The sequence below is a fragment of the Cydia strobilella genome, chromosome 13 (genome assembly GCF_947568885.1).
Source record: "Cydia strobilella chromosome 13, ilCydStro3.1, whole genome shotgun sequence".
NCBI lineage: Eukaryota > Metazoa > Arthropoda > Insecta > Lepidoptera > Tortricidae > Cydia > Cydia strobilella.
Genome location: NC_086053.1, coordinates 4,748,102 through 4,764,191, shown reverse-complemented (window position 1 = coordinate 4,764,191; position 16,090 = coordinate 4,748,102). Strand labels below are relative to the sequence as shown.

Sequence of the window (16,090 nt, the reverse complement as noted above, 5' to 3'; positions counted from 1 at the left end):
TTATTATTCTCCAGTTTATAACTCTGAAGCTATTACCTACCCGCATTGCGTATAAACGTATATGAGCCAGCAGTTTACTTCTTAAACACGTAGAAACCTATTAATCATAACATCATAACGTCCGCTGCTAATACTAGTTTGATAAAGTCGTTATTTCTTTACGCAACGCACGTCACACACTAATGGCGGCTCTACACGGCATCAGCAACGATAAGCAACCAAGTTTAAGTATACATTATGAGTCTGTATATAATCTATACACATCTTAAAAATACCTAAGTTTTCACAACTATAGTCGGAAAAAATCGAATGTGAACTGTGAACCAACCATAATCTAATATTTACTTCCAAGTTCGATGAATTCGTTAGGTACTCGTATACCTAGCTATTTTCTACTTTATGGAATTGCAACTAATAACGGCTCTATACGGCAACGGTTTGCATGGCGATGCGCAGAAAAAGTGCGTAGTCTGTACGGCTAAAATTTACCACAAAGCCCAAACTAACTGAATTCAGATGAACTAGACTAACATAAATAATCTACTAGTGTGCTACAAATTGATCTACCTACCACTAGTTTTTATTTTAGAAAAATGTATAAACTTTACATTTTTTCAAGATTTAATTCTAAATAACACTCCCAAAATGGATGTCTGGAGGGAGTTTTTTATACCCGCTTTTTAACAAAAAAAAAATACCCACACGCACAGGCTAGAGCCTGCTGTCGTGTAGAGCTGCTTTAAGAAAAATACGAGTGTGTAGCGTAAGACACGCGATGGGCGACTGTGAGCGTGGAAAACGGTTGTGTCGATGGCAAAGTACCTTGGTAGGTTTAAGTTACATAATGAAACTAAATACGGTAGTAAATATAACATTATGGGTTTAAGTGGCCTTGTACAGATTTTTATCTTGCTGTGTCGTAGGTGTCTACATCATCTATATCGTCAGGTGACAACCAAAAGTCACTAATTACTAAAAAATAATTAAGCAACCTTATTTTGTTACTTATATGGTTCACTATGGCTATGAACTTGTGGTGGTAATTAGTGAGTTTTGGTTGTCACCTGATGATATGTATGTATATATGACGAACTAGTGACATAAAAATCATGCATCAGTCGAAGGTTTGGTTTCGGCCGAAACTAGAGCAAGACCAAACCAAAAAAAAAACGGTAAAAAATCCGGTTTGGGTCGGACACTATAAAAAAGCTAACGAAGTTAAACCCTTTTTGAAATTACCAGACAACTGACCATCAGAATCTACTTCCACGTGTCCACATGAAACGAAAGAATGATAATGGAATTCTTATTTATAAGTATTATACTGATATTCTCATTCGTTACATTCCAATTTATCCGATATATTATTCGAATGGCTATACAGTGATTAGTAATGTTAAGAGCCCATCAACGCAACGTCCTCACTAGCGCCAATGCTAAATAATTGTGATTATTTAAATTTAACTATAGATATTTAATAAATGGGACCGCTAAAAAAATTAAAAAATCGTACTTTGAAAGTAAAATGCTCTAGTGCAGAAACGTATCACTTTCTGCACACTGTTTAGAACAACATTAACAACAATGAACCTGAAGATGAGAACTGAAAATGAAAATGAAAAAATATTTATTTAAGATAAGTAGGTACAATAAACTTATTAAGTAACCTATATTTAAAGACTTATTCACTAATTTACTTTTTATTTTTATAAAAACAAAATATTTTCATAAATGGGAGAAAAAACCAAGATAAATCCAAAAAGAGCATTGTTTTTCAAGGCTGTTCCATCGGTTTGCCGCTGTCACTGTCACATTTCGCAAGAAAGAACGAGAAAGATCATGCGCGCCAAGCGTCAATTTTGATCGAATTTTGTCGATTGTTATTTATTTTAAAAACGTTACCTTACAATATCGAAATTCGAAAGCTATGAAATTACAATTTAAGTTAAGATTGTTTTTTCTTCTTTTTTTTTGTTTATAGTATCACATAATAAATAACCGAGTAAAGTTGGATTAAAAGTCCGAGTTAGAGGTTACTTTGGGAATTAATTGTATCGAGCGAAGTGTCATAATTCGTGTATCGGAAGCTATGATATTAAAGATAATATAGTCAAGAACTACATATATTTTTTCCACGTCTACGGATATCAACGCCTCTTAGAAAAACATGATCATATAAGGAGATTTTTCACCTTCTGGCTCAGGGAACCGCCTTAATTACGTACCTACTAAACTTGTGGAGTATATTAGTTGCAGAAACTTAATAGGTGGTGTTACGGTAAGTAAATATATTATTCCTCGGATGAACGGCACCGTTACGTAATTGTTCTAAAATGAATGAGGACATAACAATACATATTAATGTTATCTACATATATTTAGTAAATAAATATTGTTTTTTGTTTTCCTTTTATAATATGTTATCCAGTGACATGCCATACGATAAATAAGTAAATAAATATTATTTACTCGTTTGAGGAAAATCGAAAATAGCTCGCAAACAGAACTCGTCGAGATCCTTAGATGTCCTTTGACTTTTCAACCCGCACATTTATCAACGTCACGTTTCCCCGAATGTGCCTTATTTATTCAGCAAACACTCTCAAGTATTTATTTCATTTGCTTGCTAGCTGAAGAAAATAGCGAGTGTTTATTTCAAAAAATAAACACTCGCTATTTTATTCCGCTAGCCGATACAGTTAAAGTTAATGTTAAAAGGTACGCTCGTCTGTCCAGTCAGGTAGTACAGTCAGTGCCCAACATACCCAAGTACATACCTTTCCTATACCGTCTCGTGTGATGCGGAAGGGTCCTGGATTTTCCCCAGGCTACCATCCCCCCACACAGTCCTACTGCTCTAATTGCCCTAGGTGTAATAGAGCCCAAGTCAAGTAAAAAAAAAAAAACCTTTTCTATACAGCTAGTTTAGCAACTTGGGTAAGTACTTATAACACATTCAGTGACAGCGCGAACTACGCGCTACGAGCGTAGCTGATAACACGGGAAAACCCATGTGTAGCGAAAAGCGCCCACGAACAGAGAGATAGTTAAGTTAGGACACTTAGTACACACAATAGTACATTAAACTTATAAGATACTGCTAACACGTTACTAATCATTAAAACTACGTGACTCATGTAGAGAGATCAAACGATTGTTAAGAGTCATTATTTATATGTTTTTGTTATGTCACCTACGACCTCTGCCGCCTATGTAAATATGTAACTACTTATATGTTCATGCTTAATACGATCAATTGAAATAGGGTTTTCAGCCTCCAATAACGGGAAACCTAATCTAGAATTTGCTTCGTATAGCTTCAAAGAAATCTGGACATGTCTGTACCCTCGTAGGAGTCGCTATACGCGATACTTTACATGTTGTCGCCAGAAACAGCACCGCATTGACTGAAAAAAAAACCGGGGTCTTGAGCATCTTTTTCACTAACTACAAGGCAAGAAAGACATGCAAGGAGACGTACATTAGACGTGACGATGATCGCAGCGGGCCCGAGCCCCATGACCAGGTACAAAAGCAATTCCAGCCAGGGCTCGGAACCGGTATTTTTTAAAAACCCCGAAATAGCCCAATATTTTGGATTTTTTTATGCTCATTACGTAGGACTGAATCATGTATTTAGAAAACAATTTCGCATTATTAAAACGTCCCATTAAAAATGATATTATAAACAAAAGAACGAAAAAGATCGTAATAATACCGGTATTTTTGTATGGAGCAAATACCGGTTTCCGACCCCTGAATTTCCAGCATCTTGTAGCGCTCGTGGAAGATCTGCTGGTACGTGATGCCGAAGACGGCTAGCAGCCAGATGGCCCAGCGCAGCTCTCGGGTGAACTTGTCACTGATAATTAACAGTGACAGAGACAGCACTATTGCATCAATACTTACATTAGACGTGCCAATGATCGCAGCGGGCCCGAGTCCCATGACTAGGTACAACAACAGCTCCAGCATCTTGTAGCGCTCGTGGAAGATCTGCTGGTACGTGATGCCGAGGACGGCTAGCAGCCAGATGGCCCAGCGCAGCTCTCGGGTGAACTTGTCACTGATAATTAACAGTGACAGAGACAGCACTATTGCATCAATACTTACATTAGACGTGACAATGATCGCAGCGGGCCCGAGTCCCATGACTAGGTACAACAACAGCTCCAGCATCTTGTAGCGCTCGTGGAAGATCTGCTGGTACGTGATGCCGAGGACGGCTAGCAGCCAGATGGCCCAGCGCAGCTCTCGGAGCATCCAGCAGGAGAGCGTGCCGACGGTCAGCCAGGGGAAGTAGGAGCTGGCAATGAAGATGTAGATCATGGCGCGGTCGCAGCGGTGCAGCCAGTGCTTCATTTTGCTAGAAAAAAATGGATGTGTCAGTGAATTTTGTGATAAATATTGGTTAGCCGAATTTAAACTGTCGTGACAAACATATTTTTACGGTTTAACTCACGTAAATTTTGTCAGTCGCGACGCGAGACATGTTTCGGAGAGCCAAGATATGTCTCCATTTTCAAGCACTAACCGTGCATGAGTAACAGTCATGATAGCTTCACGCCGACACATGTCGCGCGAGTGACTAAAAGTCGTTAGTGTCGTCAGTCAAACTGTAAAACTTGCTTAAAGTCGGTTATTAGGTTTTGTTTATATTGGTAGGAAACTAAAAGCATAGGTACAGCCTGATAAGCCTCTATTCTTTATGAGCGCTTTGCGCAAAGATTCTGAATGGTGGAAATCGAAATGAGATCATTTATTAGAGATTGTAATGTGAAAGAGTTATTCAATTGTAAATAGTGTTATCAAATAAGCATGGTTGCTAAACTGCTTGAAATGTAAGGGAATGCTGAATATAAGATGTCGACCGTTATTTAGACCGCGTTTTCCCAATACTGAGCCACCAGCGCAATGCATGCGAGTCGAACAAACATTTTTGCCTTTGCACAAACCAATAAATACCTACTGCGTTCACTTGAGCATTTATCTTGTCTACCCGTGGTATCAATTGAATGGGTATTCAAAACAGACAGGGCAGGCAACAGACTTGTTAAAGTCCAAGAAATCGGCTCGCATGCACTCGCTTAACCAACGACACACGGCGGCGGCGGGCTATACTTAGCTAACTCGACGTAATTCTCACGGCCTTGCCTCTGACGCACCTACGAAGCCTTAAGAAAGCTTGGATTACGTTTAAACCCGTTTGCTCCTAATGTCATGTTAAGATTGTTAAGTTAAACTAGGTTAAGTTAGGTTAGGGATAAAAAGCCATATACATGAGAATAATGGTTTTGGCGGTAAGCGCTTGTTATAGCTTAACCTAGTTTTTAAAGCGACGATTTCAGGGTACTAACCGGGGTAGTAAACATAAAAATGCCTCGGATAGCACTTATTCGCAAAGTTGGTAAGGCCTCACAGTCAGAACTCAACTTATTTCTTAGTGGTTTGAAGTCAGGTTTCGAGTCTTCATTGTTTTATTCGATGCTCCGGGCACTTATTCACCACGCTGCCAATTGACACCTGACCCTGTTAATTTTCTGTAATTTCCGGGTTCACTGTTAACAGTTCACAGTACCTATGTCTTGTTAATTCGTATTCACCAGCAATGTACGTCGAATTCTCAATGTCAAGTGACCACGTCTATGTCGTCTAAATGTATCTTCTATCTCTTTGATAATTCATGAGTTAGAGAGCACAAAGCCTTTTGAGCCTTTTCAATTATTTACCGCTCTTTTGAAGGCTTTGAACAAACAAGTCCAAATTGTCGTTCATTTCACCAAGATATGTGCCAAAAAAGTACCTACAGGAGGTGAGAAAGCGCTAGGCAAAGTGCCAATCTGAGTAATGAGGGCAACCAATTAACTTATGCCAATTACAATTACATTAGAGGAATGTCGTGCCGGTCCATTGTTAAACCATCACAGTAATTGGAACTGAGGCGCCGCTCAGATGTTTACCTATTTACTACCTACCAGTCTTGGCCAAACGTTAATTCATACGAACGTTAATGCAATTAACCATTAACCAGTGCAAATTGAACCGTAAACTGTACTGTTTAATGGTTAATTGCATTAACGTTTCGGTCAACACTGCTACCTACCATGTAGGTACATATTATAAGTAGTATAACTAGTATAAGGTGTATTGTGGTAATAATATTGTCTTCGGTTACCGTGATAGTTACTCATGAAATAAAACTGAAAACGGATTAAACTTTCTTAGATCACCTAAATTCCATCCATAGCAAAATAAAATTCACTATGGAGTTGGAAAAAGACTGTTCTTTCCCCTTCTTAGATGTATTGGTAAAAAGAAATCCTGATAACACCCTAGGTCGCACTGTGTATAGGAAACCTACTCATACTGATAGGTACTTAAATGGCAAATCGCATCACCATTTCAGTCAACTTGCTACAGTAGGCAAATCTTTGTTTCAGAGAGTCCAGAGGATATATGATGACGAGCATCTGGCCGCGGAGCTCCAGCATGCCAGGCGCGCGCTCCAGGCGAACGAGCTCAGGATACCGCGGGTCAACCAGAGGTCCCACATTAAGATCCCCACAGTCGAGCGCAGGCCTGCCATTCTGCCTTTTGTCAGGGGGGTCACGGACAGGATCAGCCACATCTTGAAGCGTGCTTCTATAAAAACATATTTCAAGCCAATGAAGAAGATGTCACAATTCCTGAGGCCTGTAAAATGCAATACCCCTCTACAGATTGCAGGAGTGTACAGGCTGGACTGTGAGTGTGGCCTATCATATGTCGGGCAGACGAAACGGAGCATTTCCACACGGGTGAAGGAACACATAGCTGATGTCAAGCACCGTCGACCTAGGTCTGCAGTCTGTGAGCATGTCATGGATAAAGCCAATTACTCAATCAAGTTTGATAAGCCTCTGGTTCTTGCCAAGGAGAAGCGATACATACCCAGAATGCTGCGCGAGGCCATTGAGATTAAGAAATATCCAAACTTTAATAGGGAAGATGGCTGGCTTTTCTCTACCACCAGCTTGGGATCCTGTAGTCCATCTGATAAAGGAGCAAGCGAGACATAGACTGTGAGACCTTAGTGTTGGATGGTGTTGGCCATTCCGAGTATAATATGTTTTGAAAAGATGTGTCCCGCCGAGTTTGTTGCCGGTCCCATATTGGGATACCCTACTACAATTTAGGAGGGAATTAAATCTTCTCGGGTCCGAGGTGTAGGGTTGGAGCCGGCGTAGTTTTTATCGCGTTTATATATATCTTTACTTAAAATTAATTATAGTGTATAACTAGCCTTATGAACCGATTTTGCATGTACAACCAGCCTTAAAGTTTATAGTCTATGATGGTTCATTATTTTTAGTATGTGGGTATTTTTGCATTTTGTGGTTTTCCTCAGTCACCCGTTGACCACGAACGCTGTAAAGAGTTCGAAACGTCGGGATGTATTATAAATTCAATATACGCGATATAATCCGTTTTCATAGTTTTATTTCATGTATTGTGGTAACTTCGAAAATGGGATAATTTTGAAAATAACAAACAGTGAGTAAGATGCCTCGGCAAGCGTTGCAGTAGCATAAGTGTTGCCAGAGTATGAAGTGCTTCTGGTTTTGTAGATACATATTATAATATAAATTATAATTATATTATATATATTACCCCATTTTCGAAGTTATCCCATAAGGTGCATCCTTAGATATTTTTGACAAATTGTAGAAAATATATCTGATATGTTGGGTGGGGTGACGTTTTAATGCGCTAAAAAAGAGGTTCAAACTGTCATCGGTCATCCTTATAACCACTTATAACTTTGCAATGGGTCTTATGGCTTGTGTACCTGGTCCTGTATGTTAACTTTAGTACTTAATATAAAATACTTTTAACACGAGGAGATAAGATATTTTAGGATATAATTAAATACATACTTTAGGGTAATAAAATAACGAAACGATAGGGTAATAAAATAAATAGAAATCAATTTGTCATGTGACCTAATCTGTTGGTACCTACTGATTTGGAAGCACAGATTATACGAGTATATTAACATACAACGATTTATAAAAAGGTATTAGGTAACTTGGATTAACCTTTAAACAATATTCAGAATTCTAGACGAGATATCGTTCAAGATTCTGTTTTTGGGTCAAATGTGAAACATGCCGAATATGAAGCACGATTGTGTATTATTGTTTCAGGGTATTATAATAACCAACATTCCGGGCACATATAGGGATTATCTTCAAGAATTCAAGAGAATCTAGGGCATGCGGGTTTTAAGTAGAGAGCGAGACTAAAGAGAGGCAAGATATGCGTAAATACTAATATTAGTTTATATTGTTATTAGTGTTATTACCCTACAAAGACGTAGATAGGCTGGCTTAAGATTTCTTGTTATAAAAGGGAGCATTATTAAACAACCGTTATCTTTTATCTATTAGACTTTAGCACACAACCAGTAGGTATAAGTATAGTCTCAGAATGTGTTAGAATTTTTCTGTTACAATGCTTAGTATTTCTTTACATTTTCTAAGGAAATAACGCAAGGCGGCTTGGGATTGGAAGTATCATACGGCGAAGCTCGATATAAAAATGATGGAAAACCCTGATCTAGGCCAACGTTTTCTTTATTGTATTGTGGCTTTACCAGCATTTGAGTTCGTGCAAAGCGTGAATAAGCTTTGTATAGCACAAAATGGATTTACCAGCTCTGCCGCCCTACTTACCGCTTCTTTTTACGACGCTTCCTCCTAGCAGCGTGAGTGTAACATTATAGTATACAGTTGGAAAAATGTTCCTAACAAAAGAGTTCATAGTGATATCATGATATGTGTTTTATTTAATCCTAGCCTAGATTACAATAGGAGACAACGTACTTAGTACTTACCGGGACTCGTGTTGTTAACAATCTCGCGCGATTTTGTTGGACATTGATTTTAGCGTTCTCGTTTTTCCCACTTTGTCCATTATACCTGGAGTTTATAATTTTATACCCACGCAATTAAGTCCTGCTTTATAATCAATAATTTAGTATACCTATGCCTGGCTAGGGTTATGCCTAGCTGCATTACCAGATCACCGCTAGGTATACACTATACAGGACAAGTAAAAACTCTCTTTCGTCTTTTATTTCTTTGATACTGTAGAATTGTAGATTGTAGCTACCGACACGAGTATATAGGAACGTTATTTGCTAGTGAATCCGCAGCTTTATAAGAGCTTGAGATATTTCACTGTGTCAGTTCCACTATTTTATTGTTAGAGTGCTGTAATGTTCCTAAAAGTGTAGTTAAAAGAGAGCGCAGTGTAGAAGTTTAATGTTAGCCGTTAATGTTTTATGATGATTACATTAATGCACTATCCCGGCCATCAGTGGAGATATATTACCCCCACCTGTTTGTACTTTTTAAGTAAATAGATTGAAATAGTGCTGAACAGACAAATCGTTTAAGAATTGGAAGATTCAGATTTCTTTCTTATCAAAGAACTATTCACACATTTTATGCATCAGAAATGACTCTTATTTGGTGCAGTTTTGACACATTTGAAGGCAGTTTAAGGTTGCTAAACTTTAATTCTAACTTAGCGCTTACTCGTATCATGGTGAGGCGGCCAGCAGGCATTGAATACACATACGTATCAGATCTGCAGCAGCACACCGAGTGGAAGGCAGTTGACACAGTGAACAGTAGACATAACGCCAGCATACATCACGGCCTGCGGCGCGTGAGGAGACCGCGCGCGCCGAGCGACGAGTGAATGGCTGCTGCTGGTACGCTGCGTATCACAGGTCAGCGTGTGAGACACTTACGTATCAGATCTGCAGCAGCACACCGAGTGGAAGGTAGTCGACACCGCGAATAGAAGACACAGCGCGAGTCCATATACTACGGCTGCGATAGCTTGGGGCGCGTTGAGCGAGCGCGTGAGAAGCTCGCGCGCGCCCAGTGACGCTGGCGCCACGCATATCGCGTGCGTGCATACGTTCGCTACGTTCTCTACCTGAGGACAAAGTACAATAGCTATAAGTATAATAAAAATATTGATGTATAAGGTCAACCGAGATAAATGGGTAAGGCAAAAAGTTAGGCTAAAAAAAACCGGACACAAGTGCGAGTCGGACTCGCCCACCGAGGGTTCCGTGCTTATGCGTGCGTGCAGTTATGATTATTAAAAAAAAAAAAGAATGTTTCCTTTAAGTAAAATAAGTTAACTTAAGGTTTTAAGGACCATAAATTTTTTGCACTCTGTATACTACAATTCTGGGCAACGAGTTATTTGCCAGCTCTGGAAGTTTGTTCAATTTTATGATCAAAACAACAACAAAAAAGTAGACTGGCTGGAGTATCAAAACTATAGAAAGCCTACACTCCATTACATACACATGTCGTGTCGTAAGTTAACTCTTGAATATGTGAATGTTTTGGAATTTTGCCAAATCGAGAGCCTATTGTTACGCTAGACTGTCAAGAGATGTTTGATGTTCAGTTAAAGGTTTTTGTGCCACGCAAATCGTTACCAAAGATATATATAACTCCGTATAAGATATATGCCTCGGAAATCGAGAAAAAGTCATTCTCGAATAGATGGCGCCACACCTTTGGCCTATACTCGGCTTGACGGCGTCGACGACACCGTTTGATATTTAACAATTTTAACACATATACATAAATATATAATATATATATTTAACAGGGACCTAAAGAGCCTGGCCGAGGATCGAGAAAACTGGCGCATACTCCACCGCCAAGAGCCATGCTCTTAAATTATGATGATGAACACATATCAGTAAAAGAACATGGGGCAGTCATATACGCGTTCGGTAAAAAAATAAAATTAATTTTTTTGATATTTTTATACATTTTCATTTTTAGATTTAATCATGCGTCGATAGATGGCAGTAAATTTACTGTGAAAATAACCCTTTATTCTTACTATATTTTTTCTTTGTTGTTACATATTCGACTTTGAGCCGACTTTTAGCCTAATACAGTCGAGTACTACTTATATATTCTAAATCAAATTAGGGAGTTAAAAATAAGCTATTTAGTCCTGTAGGGATTGGAGGGGTTAAAAAAAAGAATTCTCAAAATATTTATTCTGATTTATCAATTTTATCATCTAAATTTTATTTATGGCACTTATAGACCCTAAATTTTATTCAGACATTTAATAATGGCACTTTATGGGCATTAATCAGGGAAAAACACACGTATGAATTTGTAACCAGATAATAATGGGGTATAATGTGAAATCAGATGTAGATGTAATGTGATATTTGACAGGACAAAGGGATTCAATTATGCAAAGCCTATCAAGGTTGACTTAACGCACCTATGAAGAAATACCTATTTATAAAGAAATACAAGATGTTCTACACTCGACGTAGACAAGATAAATATTGATTAAGTATGTAGAACCAAGTCGAACTTAGATAAATTGCACATACATTCTGCTACTGATTGCATATTTTAATTTTCTTATACATTCTAATTAAATTAACGAGACCCAATATGCCAATATAGTTTGACTTAAGACATCTGACCTGCTAGCATGAGTTGCGTTCTCGCGCGCGACTCCATACATCTAGCGCGACTTCAAGTATGGACACGCGCGCGAGAACGCAACTTATGCTAGACCGCCTGAAGAGAATTAAGTTATCCAAAGAATTTTATGAACAAAGTATTATAGGATAATGTATATTTTTCGTGCCTATATTTCTAAAATTGTATAAAATGGGAAATCGGCAACAGATATGCCGCTCGAAGCGCCGTAATTCGTAAGCACTTTTCGGAACTTATCAGATGTAAATCAGTAAATGTTATGCGGCTCCCAGAAAAAACGAAATGGATGTTCCGAAAAGTGCTTACGAATTACGAATGAATAGTAATGTCTAATGTGACAAACTTTTGAACATATAAAACATGACTATGTGTTCTACTTTCAGAATATGAATGGGCAGAATAAGACCCCCCTAGTAATAATAATAATGTCACAAACTAAGGAATGTTCATAACCATAAACAAAATGTAAAACATTAAGATTTATGAATGGTGAATTCTTACTACTGAAAAACGCCGTAATACTTACACACGCCGAAAATTACGTAAGTAAGCTTTAAAAAATGATACCTAATTGTTATTGATATATGCTTAGATATATACTTAGAAATATATATACATACATATGTATGTATATACTTCTAAGTGTAACGTAGGTAGTATAACGTATCTATCTAGTATTCACAGTGTGCAGTGTTCCTCGCCGTGATGTGAAAAATGTTGTTTCACGCGATCACGCGGCAGCAACATTTTTTAAACCCTCGTGCCTTAATTAACACCTCTTTAGCGTCTTTCATCTTGTCATCTTCCGCTTGCTCGGATCTCAAAGGGGTTAACCAACTTTGCCCTCTTCTAAAACAAATAACTATTAAGCACCTTGGCCGCTGGTCTACTTTCAAGTTCATAATTCTAGGACCTTCGGTGCGCCAATTAGAGTAACTCGTAAGCTCGTAACTAAGCACACTTTTTATGAGGTCTATCGACCCCATACAGCAGAGGACGCGACAGTCAGTAGTAGTAAGTATATTTTGTCACATTATCCAATTACATAGGGTGAACACAAATATTTATGCCCTTGACTATACAATAGAAAAGGACCGATCGAAGCTTCCACTCATTGTCCTTTGTGCGAATATCAAACGTAAAATGTCACGTGTCATGTCGCGTTTGAACGGATCTGTTTCTATTGACAACACGTATCGCGGGATGACCCGTATCTACTGTATGGCATATAGGTCAATCATACAAATAGATAAACTGTATATGTATAAGGTAACTTAGTATGGCTTGCTAATGAAAGCGAACATTATATCAAAGGTAACAGTGTTATATGACTTATATCAGTCATACACGTAGGGATGCCAGATAGGAAATAAGTATCTAGGTGATATACAAAGATACCTACCGAAAAATATATGTTAATACACTTTACATAGGACCCCTCGTCCCTTGGTTGTTACATAATATCATCGAACACCGTGGTTCCGAAAAGATCTCTACAGTCATCTGCAATAATATGTTAGTTATGTTACATTATACTACGAAGGCCGCAAAAATATCTGACACGATCTTATTTGTAGAGCCATAATTTAAGAGCGTGTCAGATATTTTTGCGGCCTTCGAAGAGTAACATATTATTGCATTGCAGGTGACTTTGTGCTCAGTTCTTATCCATAAAGTTTTTTGCGACAACGAGATCCTAGGTACATTCTTTGGCGACCCCAGCTCCTCCACGAAACCTAGCAAGGTTTTCGGGTTGAGGTGAGGTGATTCGAGCAATCTGTCTCGCCTTCTGCCTCTTCTAGTCGGGCATCTCTTAACTTTATCGACGAACGCGTAATATTCTGCATTCTTTTGAGAATAAACTGAATTGCTAAATGGTAAGGTTTATATTTCCCCGAGTATAAATCATGCGAAATGTCGGAAGGATCCAAGACGAAACGAACCTAGCAACCCTTGTTACCGTGTATCATGTATGACGCCTTCGCTCTTCGCTAGGCTATATTTGTCGCGAGGCGGAGGCACATAATATAATTATTGTTCTCGTATGGTATAATATGGTTGCGGTTTCATTCCGTAAATATCAGAGGTCAATGCTTAGTGAGTATTCACGGTACTTCATACATATAGGCTACCAGTATGTCCTCTTTTTGGCAAACCAGCCTTATAATACTTATAATCCTTTGTATTGAAGGATACGCCCCAGTGGTTATTATTTTAGGCTGTTATTTTATTCATCGTGCGGCAAAGTGATGGCGAAAAGGCCGAATTCTTAATTTGAAATGAGAGGATAGGATCATAATAAGAATACCAGTGTGCCGTGCTCTATTTTGTAGTCGTCATACGCACATTTTACAGTGTCGCTTTTAGTGTTTAAGAATACATAGTTTAAGAGGCCGGTGTCGATTTTAGTCGCAAAAATGTAAAATTGATAGATTTAGTCGGTGAAATTGTACACCTTTTGTTACCTAATTGAAATAACAAGTACTGGTTTCTATTAGCACGTCTTCTTATCTTACCTTTTATCAGATAATTTTTTTGAAAACAGACACTAAATTAGTAATGTTTGCTTTTCTGATGGACGTTTGGTAAACGCGCGTATAGCCCTGATTTTGTCGCTCTTATTTGTAAATTTCGTAAAGTTTGGACGGCGAAACATGGTAATTTTGTATTACACATATCCTGTACTCGATATTTATCAGACTACATTTTTATTATTATGACTTTGAAGTAGTGTAAATGAAAGTTAGACGAAATCAATTTTCTTCAGAAAATACTTCAAAACAAGTGACAATTGCTCTAAAAATCGACTTAATTTCAACGTAATTTTGATACTTAAACAATCTACAACATTTGCTGAAACTATTCTTATACATCAATTTGTATAATTTACCACCATACATTTTTGATGAATTTTTAAAAACTGCCCCTTCTTTTCATATAATACCGGTGACGCACGCTCGCGACCTCATTATTAAAAGGCAAGATGAGAAGACGTGCTAATAGAAACCAATACTTGTTATTTAGATATTACGTAACAAAACGTGTATAATTTCAACGACTAAATCTATCAATTTTAAATTTTTGCTCCAAAATCGACTACGGCCTCTTAAATCATAAATGGTTATTTCTTATGGATGCTAAATCTATAAGATACATCTACGCGATTAAATTAAATACACTTGCATTGATGGCTTGCCGAGGTTGTCTGTGTGGTTGGCATGTAAAAGCGGCGACTAGTTATTCTACTTCGTTGTGTAAAAGCACCCTAAAAGCAACATGGTTTTAAAAAGTAGGGCGATTATTATCAAACTCAATTGGTTAGTCCTCTTAGTATTTCATTATTTATTTACACCGTTTACACTTTTTATCAGACAAACCACAAAGACCCACTATATTTTAATTCCATAACCCAACATGATTTGCAAGCCGCCTATCCTATATATATCCTATATATCCTAAAAGGGGTGCAAATTCAAACTTTGTTCCCCAGCAAATTATAAGAAAATGGCAACAAAAAAAGTGCTGGAAGCCCTTTTTATTTATCCAACAATTTCGTATGGTTAAATCAAATCAAACATCATTCGGCAATCGATCGATTTCTGTGGTTGACCTCTTAGAAGACAGATGTAAACTGTAGATATGTTAATTTTTAACAAGCAGAAACGTCTGCGATCGATGCTATTAAGCTTAGAATAAATTTAAAAGTGGAAAAATTACTGCCTTGGGTGAGACCCATATACCCCTGGACCCATATAGTGGGAAGATTTGCTGACTATGGATGAGGTCTTGGTGGCTCAGTTGGCAGAGCGCTGGAGTATCGATCCAGAGGCCGTGTAGATATGTTATTTATAAAAATTTAGCGCATTATGATTTGTATTAAAACAGATATGAAACGTGGTAGAACGTGTGGATTATATTAAACTGGACTAGAATTTATTAGTACACACTACGCTGTACCTACTCAATTAGTATGGATGGACGATACCTGATAGGTTGAATACATTATTACATTACTTACAGCACACACACACGATCGGTGGGGTCCCTTGAGGGATAGCCTTTCCATTATGGTTTATAGACTGGGTGATTAGGTAACTGGATAGAGAACTAGACTAATATGATAAGTAACCCATAGGGGCTCGGTAAATTAGTTATATATTCGTCCGTGTCCAATTGTTACGCATTTGTGAACTTTGTTTCGTTGAGATAAGGGCTAGAATTTCGTAATATTTTTAGGCTTAAGAAACAACAGACTGGCGAGCACGTATACGTCCGACATAAAGATTTCGTTCCAAAAAAGAAAGCACCTACGTTCGAAAGAGATAAATGTTTTATAACGCCCATAAAGTAGATCATGCTCCCATTGCAGAAGATGTAGTTATACCAAAACCTACATATGTAGTTCTTATCTAAGGTAGTTTGTAAAATAGATACGTAGAGCTGAAAGTTTATACAAATTCAGACTCCTGAAAATAATTCCGTCATGGGTTGGTCCAAAATACAAACAAACATATTTTTTAATATAACAACCATCAGGT

At 37.9% G+C, this 16,090-nt stretch overlaps 1 protein-coding gene across 2 annotated transcripts in view; it reads right to left on the bottom strand.

Moving 5' to 3' along the window:
• LOC134746501 (monocyte to macrophage differentiation factor) overlaps window positions 1-16,090 on the bottom strand; it is a 38,144-nt gene that overhangs the window by 11,130 nt on the left and 10,924 nt on the right. For both annotated transcript variants that reach the window (XR_010128238.1, XM_063680910.1), the window contains exons 2-3: window positions 9,800-9,990; window positions 4,114-4,366 (exon numbers count right to left, since the gene is read on the bottom strand). Coding sequence is in view for 1 of the 2 variants with exons in the window: in XM_063680910.1 (XP_063536980.1) it covers window positions 4,114-4,366; window positions 9,800-9,990 (444 nt within the window). In the remaining variant the exon portion in view is untranslated. The remainder of the gene's footprint in view (window positions 1-4,113; window positions 4,367-9,799; window positions 9,991-16,090) is intronic.